We start from the raw sequence: 19,537 nt of genomic DNA on the forward strand, positions 1-19,537 counted from the left end.
ATTTCCAGGTTCTTAGACCTGCAAAGACTTTATTTTTTTTTTTGTTTTTTGTCCCATTGGTTGCTTCTGTTATCTATTTGTTCTAAAAGGAAAACTATTTAAAAAAAAATAAAATTGGAATTGAAAAAAAAAAAAAGAAGAAGTAGTACAGGTCTACTTTAAATTCTTATTGCTCACCTTCCACACAGCGACACCCGGCTTGTAAAACCCAAGCATACATGTCGACACGGGACTGAGACATGAGCTGGTCTCCTATCAAGTAGGTATTGTGAGAGGATGCAATGAAGTAGTTGCTGAGTGGCAAGGTCATGTCTTGATTGACTTGATAATGTTCCGGATTGAAGATATCTCCTGCTGGGCTCCGCATATAGTTGGTGAAACCTGTTAGCAATGAATCACAAAACATGTCGCTGGTTCAATATCTGTCATCAGCGTGCTGTCCATGCCAAAACAATCCTCCCAATGATTAATGGGGAAACTTTTCACAAATGACAAAGTGATGAATCGCCAAAGGAATGTATTTCTTTTGATAACTCTATAACCTTGCTTTACCCCAGCCAATAACCTTGTGTATCCATGGCGGAGTTATTATGTTGCACAGCGATTGCTCTTGTAGATACAAAATGACCAATATCCTATTTGCTTAAGGCTATATTAGGCACTGATTATGTACACTGCAGCCACTGGAATGACAGCTATGGGGAATAAATGGTATTTTATATATATATCTAATTTTTATATAATGATGCGCACCATAGGATGGCTTATGTTGGGACCAGTAACGTTAGTAGTGGAGCACAAATTTAATATATTTATATATGATCAGAAACAATCCGCCCTTCAATGGCTTAATAGGGCTTAATAGGGAAGCATAGCCAAAAATAATGTAACTGCATTTTAGTTTACTGGAATTATACTGAAATATCATTGGATGCTATGGGTTGCTGCGCTTTACATTGTTCAGTTATTGAGTCATGTGTCTATGGCTAGCACTGGATAGGGAAAAGGATGGATATTGCATACAGGAAAAGTAAACAGATAACGTATAAAAAAGAATCAGCATTTTTGCTGAAGCATCCAATTAGTTTGTCAAAGGACTAGAATGTCCTTCAAAATATATCAATCAATGTAACATCTCTTTCTAGCTGCCTATATCCTGATCTTCCATCAGTATACATCCCAAATGAGAATTAAAAAAAGTGCGCTGATAATAATGTTGTGCTGCTACCAAAGATCCAATGTGTGGAAAGGAATATAGCAAAAAAAAGTTTGGTGCGCTACAGTGTGATCAAAATGTATACATAAACAAAATCCTAATGTGAACATTTATATATAAAACAATAAATGGATAATTCACCAAGTGAAAAAATTCAAACAAGTGCTAAACGAAATCGTGAACGAAAGGTTTCTTGGGAACGATCAACACATATATGCCCTTTCACTCTGGTAAGAAGTATACTCAAGAGGTGGTGGGAAACTGTCACAATCTTGCTGGAATTACTACATCACCAGTTTATTTCTTCACTATTTCTACACTTGAATTTTCTTTGGAAAAAGGATCGGAATCTGTTCAGCAATTGTTTGGACACTATTATTCTTTTGTTCAGCAGTCACATCGACACTTATCACGATTTCGTTTAGCACTTGTTTGAATTTTTTCACTCAGTTAATTATACATTTATTGTTTTATATATAAATGTTCACATTAGGATTTTGTTTATGTATACATTTGATCACACTGTAGCGCACCAAACTTTTTTTCACTATACATTCCAAACCATATTATTGCATGGTCATTTCTCTTATGCGAAGTTCAGATCTTTTTGCATTGGGAATGAGTGCAAAATTGTATGCTTTCCCTTTAGCAAATGATTGCTAAAGGGATTGCGCTGCCCTTTAGCAAATGATTGTTAATAGCAACACCATGCATTTGCAAACCATTTGGTTTGGTGTGGCATGTTTTTGGAAAAGGGTAATCCCAGTTATTAACAACAATATAGCCTCCTTCGAATAGGTTCACTGCACATTAAAACATACATTACTGGGCAAGAGTTATAGGCAGGTGTGAAAAAATGCTGTAACTAAGAATGCCTTTGCCTTCAAAACAGCATCAATTCGTCTAGGTACACATACACACAGTTTTTGAAGGAACTCCGCAGGTAGATTGTTCCAAATATCTTGGAGAACTAGTCACAGATCTTCTGTGGATGTTGGCTGCCTCATATTCTTCTTTCTCCACAAGTAATCCCAGACATACTTGATGTTGAGATCAGGGCTCTGTGGAGGCCAAATCATTACTTCCAGGACTCCTTGATCTGCTATATTCTGAAGATACTTCTTAATGACATTGGCTGTATGTTTGGGGGTCATTGTCCTGCTGCAGAATAAATCTGTATTTCTCAGCATTGAGGACACCATTAATCCTGACCAGATCTCCAACTCCATTTGCAGAAATGCAGCCCCAAACTTGCAAGGTACCTCCACTATGCTGTCTACAGACACCTATTATAGTACCGCTCTCCAGCCATTCAACAAACTCCCTCCTGCTACAGCCAGATGTTTCAAAGTTTCATTTGTCCAGAGGACTGCTGCCATTGTTCTGCACCCCCAGCTCTTATGTTTTCAAGCATAGTTGAGTCACTTAGCCTGGTTTCTATGTCAAAGGTATGGCTTTTTGGACAATTCTTCCATGAAGACCACTTCTGGCCAGACTTCTTCAGACAGTAGATAGGTGTAACTGGTTTCCTCCAGTTCTGTACTAATGACACTGATGGACATCTTCCTACGGTCCACAGCACTGCTTCTTCAAAATAGTTTAAACAGCACATCTCAAAACTCCAGTTGGTTTTGAAATCTTTGCCTGGGAGAGACCTTGCTGATGTGGTATGACTACCTTCTGTCTTGTTGCTGTGCTCAGTCTTGACCTGTGACATGAAACTATCTTCCATAACCTCACCTTAGTAGCAGAGTTTGGCTGTTCCTCACCCAGTTTTAAGCATCCTACACAGCGGTTTCTGTTTCAGTTAATGTCTGTTTCAACCTACATATGAAATTGATGATCATTAGCACATGTTTGGTAAAATTAGTTAATTATACACTTGACTATAATCCTACAAAATCCCTGATTTTGTGCAAGTGTACAAAGTGTAAGAATTGATGCTGGTTTGAAGCCAAAGGGTAGTCAAATCAAAACATTGATTTGGATTTTTCTTCTGTTCACTCTGCATTTTGTAAATTGATAAAGTAAACAATTAAAATATAGATTTTTGAAAGCATTCTTACTTTACAGGATTTCTTCACGCCTGCCTAAAACTTTTGCACAGTACTTTGAGTGTGTGTCTGCCATGAACATAAGTCCTCTATGTAAGCTTAAACAACATTTTGCATCTTAAGAACATATTCAAGTCCCCAGTGTGCCTCCTACTGTTCTCCATGCTGTTGTGTGCTGGTCTTTTTTATATATTTAAGGAATATTGATAAATATTGCAAATTTTACTATGAAATAAAGGATACAATCTAAAGTGTTTGCCTTACTGAGCAATCTACTACTCATGAATTTGATCCTCCCTATGATCCCACAAACTGGGCTTTAAATTGCTGAAACAACCTTTACATTTATGGCCAGCATAAGTGAATATAGATTTTCTGACAAAGCACTATTTTTCAGAATAAATCTATATTCTCAATACTCAAAGCCTAACTCACCAGGATAAAGATCCGTAGAAAAAAAAAAAAAAGGATATTTATTTATAGCTGCGTCCAATGAGATTTGAAAATTACATTAACATGTTTGAAAATAACCATCTTATCCTTGTGTTAAAGCTTTGTGAATTGAGCCTTATGCCATGAGCATCTGCTTCACTTATCGCCTACCTGTGATGAATTGTTGTAGACAGCTGCACTGCGTCTATTTTCTTTTTACATTTTTTTTTTTATGGTAGTAGATTAATTTAAAAACAATAGAAAAAGTAAAGTATCATTTGTCCCTTGTACTCTTCAATACAGCAGGCACAGAGAACCAGTTTCATGTACAGTGTAAATGGTATTACAGGTTACTATATTTATTTACATACCATCAATCCCCAGGACGCCTTCTTTTTTGTTATCCGGGCAAGGTTCGAATTTAGCAACTATGTCCAGGCAGTATTCTTTAGTTACATTCGTCATCTGCGGTACAAATAAAGGAAAGAGATAAATCCAAACTGGATAATCTGATTTTACAAGCCTGTACCATCACCCTTTATCAGATGCAGCAATCCAATTTTCTAACCTAATGCTGGAGGGCTGCTAATCGCCCAATAAGATCCCCGGGACCGTCACTCAATGTCAAGTTCAATAGCAGACATCAGACGTTACAGCTTATTGATAAATGCTCATAGGGGCTGATGAAGTGCTGAACCCAATTCGGAGTTTGGAGGTCATATTGTTTTAAAGGTATTAAGCCTGTGGGGTATCAGTTTAGACAGCACTCCAGTGGGATTGTCACATGGGGTCTTGTATTGTACTGGGGGATTAAGAGATTCACTTATCCTGTTTAGTTTGAAATATATGGGAGCCAAAATTGCCTGACCTTTTAAACTGCGCTGAGACTCAGAGAAAATAACAGAATGTATACTGAAAGATAAAAGGATTACAGAAATAACATGGATTCAATGTTTAGATGTTATGCTTTTTTTTTTTTTTAGCAAGATTACTTACAAAGCTTTGATTTAACCGGTTGCCGACCGCCGCAAGTACATATACTGCGGCGGTCAGCCCCGGCCAGGCAAAGTGATGTACCGGTACGTCACTAGTCTGGGAGCCAATAGCGGGCGAGCGCGCGCCGCCGGAGGCGCGCTCCCACCTCGGCTCGTTCACGGACACCTCCGTGCGTGTGACCGGCGGACCCGATGTCCGCCGGTCACTCGCGATCGTCCGCTGTGAAGGGAGAAAGGCAGGTGGCGAATGTAAACAAAGCCGCCTGTCATTCTTCCCTGTGTAAAAGCACTGATCTAACGGTCCTGCTATGTAGGACTGTTGATCTGTGCTGTTACACACACAGCCACATCCCTGCACAGTTAGAAGCATGCCCCTAGGGACACACTTAACCCCTCCCGCTCCAATAAAGTTAACCCCTTCCCTGCCAGTGTCATTTTTACAGTAACAGTGCATATGTATAGCACTGATTACTGTAGTAATGTCACTGGTACCCCCAAAAGTGTCAAAAATGTCAGTCAAGGGTCCGATCTGTCCGCCGCAATGTCGCAGTCCCGCAAAAAAAAAAAAAAAAATAGCAGATCGCCTCCATTACTCGTTAAAAAAAAAAAAAACAACAAAAAAATGACAAAAATCTTTCCCTTAGTTAGTAAACGCAATAACTTTTGCGCAAACCAATCAAAATACGCTTATTGTGATTTTTTTTTTACCAAACATAGGTAGCAGAAAACAAATTGGCCAAAAATTTAAAAAAAAATGTGATTTTTAAATTTTTTTGGGGGGCATTTCATATAAAAAAATGTGAAAAATATTGTTATTTTTGCAAAATTGTCGCTCTTTTTTTGATTATAGCGCATGATCAAAAAAAAAAAAAAAAATCGCACAGGTGATCAAATACCACCAAAAGAAAGCGCTATTTGTGGGAAAAAAAGGACGTCAAATTAGTTTAGGTGCAGTGTCGCACGACCGCGCAATTGTCCGTTAAAGTCACGCAGTGCCGAATCGCAAAATACCCCCTGGTCAGGAAGGGGGTAAAATCTTCCAGGGCTTAAGTGGTTAAAAAAGGACCCCAATATTTATCGCTTCCATAACATAGACCTCTTTACTGGCCACTCTGGTCAGACAGTGGTGGGTATGTAGGGACATTTTTAAAGATTCCATGTATTAGTAGAGGTCTGCCCATCCTAAACTTAGATTTCAGCTTTTGGTAGATGGAAAGTTAAATCACTGGATAATTTCTTACATCCTTCAAGGACTCTACAGGTGAGATATCTGGGCTTAGCTTCCTATATATGCAGTTCTGCTGTGTCCATCATGAGAATGTCCTACTTTCCTTGTTGGTTTTCTTATTTTATATTATGGAGGACACAGAGGCGTTAAACATGCAAAACTCCCAGTTGGACAGGAAGAGAATACTGAATTATGGAAGGGAGATCTCACTGTTGGGAGTACCCAAGACATACAAGAAGCCAGATATTGACTCAACTCACCAAGTTCCACCTATACTTAAAATGTCAGTTTCGGGCAGACCAATCCTTTAATGTGCTTGTAATGTCTTAAAGCTGAACTCTGTACAACTTATAAAACTTATGAAACCCTATTGCCTCTGCTACAAGATCATTCCACACATAATTGATTGATCAGATAGTGGTGAATCTAGGCAGGTTGCAGCACCCATAAAAATATTTTAGTTCTAAGTTCCCATTAGAGACTGCCAACAGGGGGTGCTGAATGTGACTTCCTAATGTATCCTGAGCTTAGCTCAAACCTTGATGTGCAAATAGTGTATTTAATCAAATGACTATGTATACAATGTCTACTTTTTGCCACAAACTGCAATCCTTTACCCCTTAATGACACCCCCATCCCTGCCTTTTTTCCCCTGCAAGACAAACAGAGTCAAAGGACGATTTTTTTTAAGACCTTCAACAAAGGTCTTTTATTTTTCAATTGAAAAAGATTATAATCTCCTCCAAGTTTTACTATGGGCCGCTGAATGGGAAGAATTCCCCTGACTTCCCGTTTCGTCACAAGAATACAAAACTATAAGTAGTCTCGCCAATTGGGCCACAAACCACAATAAACCTTTTCGGTAAAACGGGTTGTGTTTTTATTGTTGATATATTAGGGAGATTTTTCTTCACTTCCTGTCTCATCTGGTACAACCAGATCCATGGCTGCTGTTTTACCACAGGGTAATTTTGGGTGACATCACTGACCAAATCGCTCAATGACATCCCCCCAGGATTCCAAACAGCAAATTTAAATGATTGCAGCTGGTGATCTGTCAATTGGCAGTGTGTACAGATAGGGAGGGATTAGTTATCTAGTCACCATGCTACCATAACTCCCTTTCTATTACCCCCACCTCCTTTGGAAAACACAGAGGTGGGGAAGAAACCCATGTCTCTCAGCATTAGGACAAGGATTTATTGACAGGGGAAAAGGAGGCTTTGCTTATTGCCCTCAACTTCCTGGCCAGCATGTCTGTAAAGGGTCTGCATCAAATATTAAGGGAAAACCTTTTTAATTACTACACAATTGTTTGTGAGTTTTCTATGTAATTTTGGTGTACTGGTTTATAATTTAACAAACCTGAACACTGACTTTAGCCAATGCTTTTATTATATGTGCAAATAATTCTGCACATCTGGCAGCTTCTAGTGCATAGTTTGCACTTAATTATCATAGAGGTTTGTTCCCAGCTTTTCAGAACCGCACCTGGGCTTCAGGACAAATCTAGCATTTTCCCCAACATGAAAAACAACCCCACACCAGACCTAACCCACTTCCACACCACTTTAAAAAAAAAAAAATTGCACAGGGTTCTAATTTAACTCATCAATGGTTACCCAAAGCTGAAACCATATTTTATCAGTGATCAAAATAATGAAAATCTAAAATTTCATCACCAGTTTAAGCAAAAAAAAATAAAAAATAATAATCTAACCTTATCCTAAAATATCCCCGATTTTCATATAAATATTCATTAAAATTTATAGTATAATCAATAACCAACTTGAAGTGTAATATTCTACAATTAAACAGCAGCCAGATCTGCTTAAAAAAAAAGTTTAATGATTCCCTTCTGCAACATCGTTATGCAAAGATTGACATGCTTCAATTACTTTGATTAAGGGAGTGTTGTCTGTAGCCATCTCCCAAATCTCAAACCCAATCATCTACAGTGTCATCCTGCTTGGTTCCTGTCCTTGTTTTTCAATAGATTTCCCTAATGATGAATGAATTTCTCCCTTCCAGTTGAATTCTGGGAATTCTTTAGTGCTGCCATTCCAGATTGAAAAGCATGTGTGAAATTCAGCCCATCAAATCACGCGGTTCCTTTTCCAAAAATGTATTGTAATCCTTTTTTGAATGGGTCTGATTACTTTTTCTTTTTTTTTTTCCAAAATACTTTTGCTTTATCTTGGTTTCAAAATAAGATATTAAATCTCTTGTATATAAATGTATAAAATGTTTGTTATGTTGAGAACATTTCAGGAAATACGTAAAATCAAATCAGTGAGCTTTAATGTATCTACAAAATACTGAACCTCTTCAAAGTTCAAAAAGTCCCCTGAATTTACCTTCAATATACCCAGTTCAAAAAGTCCCCTGAATATACCCATCATCAAGTATATATATATATATATATATATATATATATATATATATGTGGTTAATAAAAGTGGCATACAGACACCTGGACTGCAAGGGTGATTTTTATCTATGGGACAGACTAGGGCAATACATTACAAACATGACTGGAAGAAAGTCAAGAGGCCATGGGCCTTTCGGCTGTATCCCATGTCATGGCTTTAAGAGAACCGTGCAGCATAAAACACAAGGTCTGCTTATTCACTTTTTTGCCATGTCCTCCCATGACAAGATGTAGGAAAAATGCATCCCTTGGTGCCCAGGCAAAAGTGATGTCATGCTCCTTTGGGTAAGATCCCAGGGAATGCTGGGTAGCCCAAGTCTCATAAGAACATGCGCCTGATCTGTGTTTTAGCAAGACGTGGGCTACTCTGCATTCCACAGAATCTCGTTGGAACAAGCATGACACCAACACTTGCATAAGATAATGGAAACCTAATTAAATTATTTAGCATTTTCTCCTTAAAAGTTTTTAATTTTTTTACTTTTATTTGTTGCAGCTTTTGACATGGGAGGAAAGGGGGCAGTGAATAAATTGACCCCATCTGTAGTATAAAGAAAGTCTGTTTTAAAAAGATGTATGCACTGTACAACTTTACCCAAAGCGAACTCCAGCAGATCTAGTTTGTAATATACTCTCATTTTTGAAAACATCGTTTCCCAGAGATTTTTATTGTGTGAATTATCAGGTGCCACTCAGTCTTTCTGTAATATCTTCCTAGTGCATGGTGTAGGTGGTGAGGAACGCCACCCTTTTTTTCCAACAAGCTTTGCAATTAATAATTGATGTGTAGATTTTCTTAGTGGACTGAAGTTCCCTTACCTCTTTTTTTTTTACTAGAATAGGTTTAATGCTATTAAAAACAACCTTCACATTTTATATTTCCAGAATCCTCTTTTCCTTGCCTTCTGTAAGGGGCTCACCCTGCTCTGTCCCAAGTCAAATTATAAGCAGCCTGTTGTATAATTGATGGTATGCTCTGTGTCTCCTGATGTGGGGATACAAGTATATGCCTTGCGGACACTTTTTAAAAATGTTTGGATAGAATAGCAAGGGGTTAGAACCCCTGTCATTTTTTTCCTCTGTTGCCTGTTTTGGCTGTAAATACACTTTATTTCTTCGAGTCAGCAAGCATACATTTTTAATAAACCAAGTATGCTATGGAGATGAGGTTCATAATAATAATGTTTAACTTTTGGTGAGCCTTTGTACAGTTTGCTAGCGACTGCAGATTAGTAGGGAGCACAGTATTTGCTATAAAAATAAAAAATAACAACATTTAATTAAAGTAAAGAACCTCTCACTTAAAAATCAGTAGAAGAATTTCAACTGCAGCAAGGCCTATGCCCAATAGACCAGGATGGGGGACTGGGGTAGCAAATGGCTAAAAGGGAATTTATAGAACTATATAGTATATGCCTAATTGTTTTTGAAGCAACCTAATTAACTTTAAAAATTGCTTAAATCGTTTTTTTTTTTTTTTTTTTTAATTGTCCACACAAATATTACAGTAACAAGAGACTTTTTTTTGTAATAAGCATTCCATCTATAGAAAAAATAATAAGGTTTCAATTTCTCAACATGAAATGTCAACTTCAATAAGACAGGCTGTGTTGAGAACGTTCGTCATGGCGAATTACAGAGAGAAAGGAAAAAGGCAATTACAATCCTCCAACAAAAATCTAACAGTCTCTGTAATAGAATCCATGTTATTATGTCCCACAATAGAATTCCATTTTTTATGTTGATAAAAACATATGCCTTCCTGTTAGGAAAATTGATATTCATTTTTCTAATACGACTAACATATCCTTACAATTACAGTGGTTTCATCTATAAAAGTTAGGAAGTGCTTTTTTTAGAGGGACCTAATACAATTACCTATGAATGGTAGTGTTCAGGAACCATATCCATAATCTCTATCAGCATGCTACACGTATCATCATTTTATTTTGGATTATGCTATGGAGTGCCTTGGTCTATAAATCTGGCCACACACATTAAAATCTGAGTGTACAAGCTCCTTCGATTTAATAACATCCAATGACAGCCTAACTTACTTGATAAAAACAAATTTGGGAAGAACTTACACGTTAACAGTTGTTGCCAAACCTAACAAATATTGCACAGATCGTAACATGTGTGATCTGCTTTAAAGTTTTAGCAATGACCATGTACATAAAAATACAGGTGTTCTAAATCTATAGTGTTTTACCTTTTGTTCAGTTTCTAGGAAGCGCTTCAGATCATCAGAATCCAGATGATCCTTGTGGTTACTGTACGTTAACATCAGCAGGTACAGATCCCTCCTCGTGGACATCATCTTATAGAATGCACAGAACTCATCAAATCCAAGGGTTCCTTGGTTGTCATCTGTATCTGCTTCCTAAAAGTGAAATGGAGAAATATCACACGCATATATATATACAGCAATACATAGACACAATCTATATTGTACAAAAGTGGCATGCCCTCCATTGGTGCCATGTGTGCCCTCACACACTGCACAATAGCTGTGGGGAATTTCCTTTATTTCCCCTTTATGTGTCTTCACTGCAGCTGGACTTGTCACTAGTAGCTGCAGTAGGTTTAAGATCTAAGTGTTCATTTAGGCTGGGGGGGGGCAGATGCTGAAGGCAAGCACAGGACCAATCACACTCTGATTGGCAGAAATTTAGCCCTGCCTTCTGGACCAGGGAAGAGGAAGAGGAGAACCAGAGATGCAGTACTGGGAGTGTTGTGATGAGTTCAAGGAGATGGAGAACAGCGGTAAAACTACCGCAACTGTATCACTACTTATCTCTGAATTCTGCGAAATTTACTTCTGACCCCCAAACTCTGCACCATTTATTACTGTCCCCTAAAATCCATACTCTGTGACACAGTTCAGAGTTTAGTAGTAAGTGATGCAGAGTACAAAGGTTAGTAGTGATGTAGTGATGCAGAGTTCTGTGGTTAGTAGTAAGTGAAGCGGAGATCAGTAGTAAGTGATGCAGCTGCACCACATTCTCTTGGTCCCAAGCAAGATGGACCAACTTATAATCTTAAAACCCAGGTCTACTGTGTTCAGAAAACACCCGTGTATAAATGCAAAAATCATTTTAGGCTTGAAGATTGCATAAACCCACAAAACATTATATATTTTCTGAAAGCAGATACCCTAGACAATAAAATAGTGTTAGTTCCCAATTTTTTTTATGTGACATATTACCGTAAAGAAAATGTAATTAAAAGATACACTCAGGTTCATTTTAGGGTACACAAATGCTATAAAATACCTAAATTCTCGTAAAATATAAAAGATGAGGTTGCACCAAGTAAATAGATACCCAACATGTTAAATGTTAAATTTGCATGCGTGCGTAAAATGGTGACAAACTTCTCTACCCTATATTTTCCATAAACAATGCTTTAAAAGCCCCACAGGTCATCAGTTTAGTGTTACAGAAGAGGTTTGTTGCTAGAAATATTGCTCTCACTCCAGCATGTGGTGATATGTATCATGTGTACTGCAATGATGTTTTCATGCATAGGCGCCCCCCGGCGTGTGGGGAGGAGAGCAGACGCCTGTGTTTGCTCAGCTCCCTCCCCTCTACTCAGCAGCACCTCTCATGCTGATCCTGTGCCTGCAAATGAGCAAACGGAGCCTGGGATACATGGTGGGGCACCAGGGGTTTGAAAGCAATCCAGTGGCTGAGGAGGCACCGAACCACTTCCTTTTTACAGCCAGAAGTCAGCTTGTCAGATATATACATACTCCTGGTGGCTACAGTCACAAGGAATGGGTTTAAAAGCCCCACTGTCAAGTCTGTTTGGCTATGGACCTGTCAGAAAAAGGGTTAATACATGATCAAATATTCCCAAAGTACTCTGGGTCTAAAGAGAGCAAATAACAAGTATTTCCCTTTCAGGCACACTGGGAGAGATTTACTAAAACTGGAACACTCAGAATCTGGTGCAGCCATAGCATGGTAGCCAATTGGCTTCTAACTTCAGCTTTTTCAGTTAAGCTTTGCCAATAAAACCTGGAAGCCGATTGGTTTCTATGCAGAGCTGCATCAGATTTTGCACTCTCCCAGTTTTAGTAAATCTCCCCCACTGTCTCGAATTCAAACCTCAAATCTATAGCCTACTGATAAGGGACAAGTCACTGCTCTGACTCATTTGCTTGTATTTACAACTCAGCTTCAGCAATTAAGCCACGTGAAAATTCAATATTTACCTAAAACAATACTTAAATATTTAAGCCCAATTATAAAAATTATAGAAAATATCTACATAACCACTATATTATGCCCCTATAAAAGCAGATACTAGAACATAAAAGTGTACAGTTATGTGTTCATTTTAGTTTTGGATACAGTAGGGAAGGGTTAAAAGCCCTGCCCATTAATTTTTAGATGCTTGTGTCCCATTGGGGAGATTCCCTTTAACTGCTGTTCTGGAGATGCAACAGGAAGCTAGAAGAAATCTTAAATTAGAGAAGTGAATTTCCCTCACAGACCGTTGTCCCCAGAACAAGTGCCCCCATTGGAATATTTACCTTCACTTCTTATTCTGGTTATAACTTTAAAAAATTTAGGCTACTCATGGCTTTCTGTACCAGTGACAATGATTATCAGCACAAACAGAAATTGTGAAATTCCCCAAAAGGGACATTAAAATATTGGCAACTTGTCAGGAGCTCTCGTATCTCATTGCTGTGACCAAATCTAAAGTTTTGGCTATACATTTAGGCTGAAGGTCAAACAAATTTAAAGTGGAGTTCCACTCGTTTTAAAGCATATTAAAAGACAGTAGCTACAAGAAGTGTAGCTGCTGACTTTTAATAAACACACACTCACCTGTCCCACGATCCAGCAATGCGGCCACCCGAAAGCCTAGCTTCTCTCTCTCGCCTCTCCCCAGCTCCAGCATCACAAGTGTGGGCACCTGGCTGTGACAGCTTGCGGCTTCACAGCCGCGTGCACACTGCATCTCCTCAGTGGCCGGGCAATCTTCTGGGACCTGTCCCAGAAGATTGCAAGGAGGGAGGGGGAGAGGAGAACTTAAACTCCAGTCGCCTAGGTGGCCCGTGCGGAAGTGGGAGCGGGTAACCGTCAAAACTAAGTACCCTCTCTCCCCCCAAAAAAATCACATGCCAAATGTGGCATGCAAGGGGGGGGGAGGAGTGCTTAAAGCGTTAGTTCCCCTTTGGCTTTAAAAAAACCATGAAGATAATTGAAACTATGCAAATGATCAATTCTTCTTTACACATTTGGGGCGTATATGAAAAGTGTGCTAACAAAAATAATTTCACATAACAACCAATCATTTTTAAGTAGATATTTCTACAAGGCAATGTGGATTCTCATTGTTCTGGTCAAGAAGAAAATTTTCCTGTTAGAATATTTTCCATGTCTAAGCCCCAAGGTGTCCATGCAAAACCACTTGACTGCATTATACTGGGAGTCCAGCTCTACAGGAAAATGTTAAGGGGGTCTCCTATGGCATCATGAGAGTTTGAATTGTGTACCCTGGTTTTCGCTTTCTCAAAGAACAGGTTCTTATGAAGAAAAGGAAGGTTTCCTTAAAATGTATCTAAACCCAAAACAATGAACACGTCAAGTGAAGAGGAAATGAGGAGCACGCTCTATTGCTGGCACATCAACAGTTATTTTGTTGGTACCAGCAGTATGTTTAAAGCCGAAATGTAATTTTAAGAAAAGGACATCATGTACCCGCAATGCAATCTGTGTCTCTTGTGCTGCTGGCTTCTACTTCCTCCTTTGACCCCCCACCCATAACCTTTCGGTGGGGGTTAACAGAGCCAAGGAACTTGTCATATGCACTTATCAAGCATGCCCTGCTGTGCTCGCTCTTTCTGCCCACCCTTTTCATTCATGGAAGCTTTAATGAATGAAAAAATGACAAACGGAGGAGTTGGACCTTTTATTCATCTGCCCATCTTTCGTTCATAGATTAACATTCTTAGAGGCTGTAGTACAGCCTCTATGAATGGAGGAGGTGGATGGAAAGAACGGGCATAGTCAGCACTCTTGAGGAGTGCATAACACAGGTCTGTCAGCTCTATTAATCCCCACAGCACTGGAATAATACAGTGGCGGGGGGTATTGGAGGAGGAAACCATCAACTAATGCTGGAGCCAGCAGCTCAAAGAACACTTTGCATTGATAGCAAGTATGATCCCTTGTGCTACTTTTTTTTTTAATTGAACTTAGGTTTTAAAGAGATAAAACATGGGAAAGTGTGCATTTATTGCAGAGATGTCCAAGAAAAAAAATATTATAATATATATAATTTTTTTGCCTTCACATTCACTTTAAGACATTTTAACTTAAAAATACAACATTGCTTTCGCCAAACATTGATAATCATACCCAAGTAGTGACATATGTTATTGAGTCTAAACAAAGTAATTAGTAAGGGACAACTTGGCAAGCGGGTAGCAAACAAACTCCTTCTAAAGAAAAATAATCACCATATTTCCTTTTTTTTCCATTCTAAATATAGGTATAAAAACATACTGGAACAGTTTATTCTCTACAGATGATCAGATTATCATTATTGCTATTTCTGGATCGTCTTCCCTTGCTATACGGATGTAAATGTATCAAGTACAGATATTTTGGATCACCCTCAGGTCATGTTATTAGCAAAGTGATTAGAATCCGTATTTCATTCTACCTAGCAGTAAACATAACATTATTCCACACCTTCAGAATAGTCACACTTGCTAATAAATAGTCTTCTTCAAAGCTAAAATGGATATTAAAAAGCATGCAATGTAATGTTCAATCTAAAACAAAAGTTAAATAAAACATTTTTTTACAACTCTGGCAGATGATGCTCATTAAAATTTAAAGAGTACTAGTGATTTTTGGTCAATTTCATCTTTTCTAAGTTTTTTGAACTATGTGGCAAATGCAGTTTATTGTTGATAAATGTAAAGTTATGCACTTGGGGATTAAGAATATACATGCATCATACATACTAGGGGGAGTACAACTGGGGGAATCCATAGTGGAGAAGGATCTGGGGATTTTGGTAGATCATAAGCCTAATAGTAGCATGTATTGCCAAGTAGCAGTTTCTAAAGCGAGCATAAGCCTTTCTTGTATTGAGAGGTATGGACTGCAGAGAGATATCATTTTGTACATCCCCTGTACAAATCATTCACAGACCTCATCTGGAATATGCACTTCGGTTTGGGGTACCAGTTCACAAAAATATTGGGGAACTGGAGAAAGTGCAGAGAAGGGCAACCAAACTGATAAGAGGTATGGAGGAGCTCCACTATGAGGAAAGATTAGAGGAACTGAGTTTATTCTCTCTTGAGAAGAGGAGATTAAGGGGGGATATGATCAATATGTATAAATACATAAGGGGTCCATATAGTGAACTTGGTGTAGAGTTATTCACTTTAAGATCATCCCAGTGGACAAGGGGGCACGCTTTACGTCTGGAGGAAAATAAATTGAATCTCCAAACACAAAAAGGCTTCTTCACAGAAAGAGCTGTGAAAATGTGGACTAGACTCCCTCAAGTTTTAAAAAAAGGCCTGGATTTTTTCCTAAATGCATATATAACTGGATATTAATATTTATAAGTAAAGTTGATCCAGAAAATATCCGATAGCCTGTTGAAGGATCAGGAAGGAATTTTTTCCCCTGCTGGAAAAAATTGGTTCATACTTTATTGGGTTTTTTGTTGCCTTCCTCTGGATTAACTGTTGGTTCATGATTGTATACATGGAGGTTTTCTATGTGAGTGTTTTTTTGCCTATATTGGTGGAACTGGATGGACTTGTGTCTTTTTTCAACCATATTAAACATATAACTATATATTTTTGCACTGATATTTTATAGAATTATTTGTATGCATACCTCATTTTTCAAAAAGCATACTAACACAGGATATATATAGATTAAGACTGTAATGCACAATGTTGAAGAAGAAAGCCCAGCATTAGTTCTGCACTTCTCAATTTATCTAGAAAATGGCCTTTCTACCAGCAGCGGCCAGTCCATAAGGGGCGTAATCCCCCTAAAGTTCAGCGCCACCCCCTCAGAGTTCATAGAACGATTTATTTTTAAAAAAATGATATGACCAACATTTTTTAACATCTTAAATTTAAACAACTTTAGTCATATTATAATTTATTTCAGCTTGGTTTTACTTTAAATCATTAGAAAGGTTAGCATTGATCGTAAATGTAATGTAGAAATATATTTTTATGTAGTCCCTAGCCTCCCCAAAAGGTGAAGGTTATGAGGGCATATTGTAAAACATATGAAGGGTCGCCATTGAGTACTTAGGTCAAGCAATGTTTCTTTTTTTTCTTCCCCCCCCCTTTTCCTTTAATGTACAATACCAGATCTTTCTTTTTCATTAAATATATTAAACAAATTTATTTTAAAATAAATTTTTCCACTGTGCGGGGCGCGGACTAATAGCGGTCTATTAGCTCTGTCAATTTGTAACAAGCACAAGATTGGAGCCTGAGGCTCTATGTGGCTCGTTTGAAGTTGTCCTCTGCACCCCGAACCCTCCCACGTTTGCTTTTAGGGAATCAAAATTTGCCATTGCCTCACTTCCGGTTTCCGGCATCCAATCAGGAGGCAGAAGATTTGGAACAATGAAGCTGCCGGGTATCAGGGGAACTGTGACAGCCCAAGCTGGAGGCTCCCATTTGCAGGTAAGGACCTGGTGGGGTTTGTGCCCCCCATAAAAAAAATTCACCAGCTGCCACTGCTTTTTACAGTACTAGGAGAGGGGGGTGTTCCTCAGTCATTCAGCTGATTCAGGCATGTGTGTGGGCGTAAACTTTAGAATCTGACATTTCTCTTCCTTATACATGTACAAACAATACTGTACATAGAAACATGTTTTTAAGATGTTAACGTGCATACTTTAATCTGACTGCATTCACATATCTATCAAAGAAAACCAGAGAGAGATTATATTTTACCATGAAATTACTTTTGAAACCAATAATTTCATACAATGAAGCAGAATTTTGAAAACGGCTCCCTTATAAATGCCCTAAGCTTTCCTGAGGATGTGTTGCTAGGTCTTTTCATTTAGTAAAGGGACAATGCCAAGTCTTGGATGTACAAGCCAAATTATCCAGCACACTGCATGCTGCCAGACCATTACAAGAAATACAGGAGCGCTGTTGGCAGGAGCTGGGTCACAGTTCACTTGCAATGTGAAGACAGACCTGGACAAGGAAGAGACGTGTACTCAAATTTAGGTGTTGACAATAATTGAACTTGGCTCATTTCGAAGTTACGAGGGTCTTTGAAACATTTTCTGGAATTATACAAAATAAGTAAGATCAAAAGCTATTCAATGTCCTTTGGTAAATATAAAAGGCTACTGAATATAAAAATACAATTTTTCTATGCTTAAAGAATAAGTTCCCCTCTGTAACATGTTGCATGTTACACCTGTATTCAAAGAATTATTTTTTTAATTTTGGACAAAGTGGAGATGGACTAGAACTCCTGTCAGGGTTTTCTAGCGGTCTGTGCCCCCGTTAGGGCGAATCACCCTCTATTTATCCTGTTTGCGGTTACTACTGAGAGTGAAAGTGACAGAAAATCACACATTTTGGGTTGTCACCAAAACAGGAATAGAGAGAAAATGTTCAATAGGGGATAGGGGTTCTGGTAACCCTGGTGACAATCGGTTTGGAGGGGTTTTCATTTACTTCCTGTTTTGGCTAGGAGGCACAGAGTGAATGAATATCTCAATGGGGGGCAGATGGGGTTATAACCCTCCTTTACACTGTCCAAAATGTAAAAAAAAAAAAAAAAGTTTTGCCTTTAGTTCTACCTTAAATTACGAAAAAAAGGGGCTTAAGATTGAGTACCTGAAGGAACTTTGATGCCATGGGTCTTCTAAGCATTTCTGAGCTTGAATTATTGCCAACAAAGATAACTGCTTATTATTCATTTTAATAGCCCCTAATATTTAAAAGGGACTTTTAGCTGATTGGTGTAGACAGGCAGTGATCAATAGTTTATAGAATAAAAAATTCTCTCCTTTTTTGCATGTATACAGTGGGGAAAATTATTATTCGATCCATCTCGACTCACCGTGTTTAGAGGAAGAAAAATGCTGACTATGACCCTAAGAACACAATCCCTACATTCAAGCACAGAGCTGGAAACATTATGCTTTGGGGCAGTTTCTCTGCTAAAGGGACAAGGCGACTTTTCCATTGTAAGGAGCCAATGAACGGGCCATTGTACAATTTTGGATAAGAACCTTCTTCCCTTAGCCAAAACACCGAAGATGGGATGTGGATGGGTCTTCTAGCATTACAATGACCAAAAACATACCACCAAGGCAACAAAGGAGTGGCTCAAAAAGAAGCACTTTAAGATCATGGAGTGGCCTAGCCAGCCTCCAGACCTTAATCCTATAGAAAACTCATGGAGGGAGCTGAAACTTCGAGTTGCCAAATGACACCCTAGAAACCCTAAGGATTTAGAGAAGATCTGTAAAGAAGATGACCAAAATCCCTCCTGAGATGTGTGCAAACCTTGTAACCAACTACAAGAAACGTCTTACCCTCTGTGCTTGCCAACAAGGGTTTCTCCACCAAGTACCAAGTCATGTATTTTACTTACTTAACTGCAATTCAATCTAACATTTTTATCAGGTATCACAATTATAGACCCTTCATTTCTTTGTAAGTGGGAAAACTTGCAAACTTACAAAATCAAATAATTATTTCCCCCTCTGTATATAGGCGAGATTGTAATCCTGAACCCTAAACTTATAACCACATCTGGCACTGAACCATCGTTGAGGGTTTAAATAATTACTTTTTTGTATAAGTGATAGAACTTCTGTTATTTTGTTATGTCCTGGATGGAGAGAACTAAAGTGCCAAAAATGTTTAGCTGGAGTTTCTCTTTACGTGGCAGAAGTTTGCTCAAGCTTAAAGCTGAACTCCAGGCCAGTCACTAAATACACAGATACCTATGTATGAGTGGTTAAAAATTAAACTTCAAGGTAATCACTAAATACACAATGCCTATATATCAGCTTAACTGCCTGCCAAGAGATTTGTTTTCCTGACATCAATTCTTGAGATTTTTACAGCTCTGCCACAGAGCACAGCCAGGTAGATAACACCACATACCGCATACTGCTGAAGAATACAGTGGT

At 38.4% G+C, this 19,537-nt stretch overlaps 1 protein-coding gene across 5 annotated transcripts in view; it reads right to left on the reverse strand.

Annotated features, from left to right (window-relative positions):
• PLCH2 (phospholipase C eta 2) overlaps window positions 1-19,537 on the reverse strand; it is a 1,017,756-nt gene that overhangs the window by 224,925 nt on the left and 773,294 nt on the right. For all 5 annotated transcript variants that reach the window (XM_082273768.1, XM_082273764.1, XM_082273765.1 and 2 more), the window contains 3 exons: window positions 10,569-10,739; window positions 4,074-4,167; window positions 178-381 (listed from right to left, as the gene is read on the reverse strand). In XM_082273768.1, coding sequence (XP_082129894.1) covers window positions 178-381; window positions 4,074-4,167; window positions 10,569-10,739 — 469 coding nt within the window. The remainder of the gene's footprint in view (window positions 1-177; window positions 382-4,073; window positions 4,168-10,568; window positions 10,740-19,537) is intronic.

Source organism: Pelophylax lessonae (genome assembly GCF_965119305.1).
Source record: "Pelophylax lessonae genome assembly, chromosome: 12".
NCBI lineage: Eukaryota > Metazoa > Chordata > Amphibia > Anura > Ranidae > Pelophylax > Pelophylax lessonae.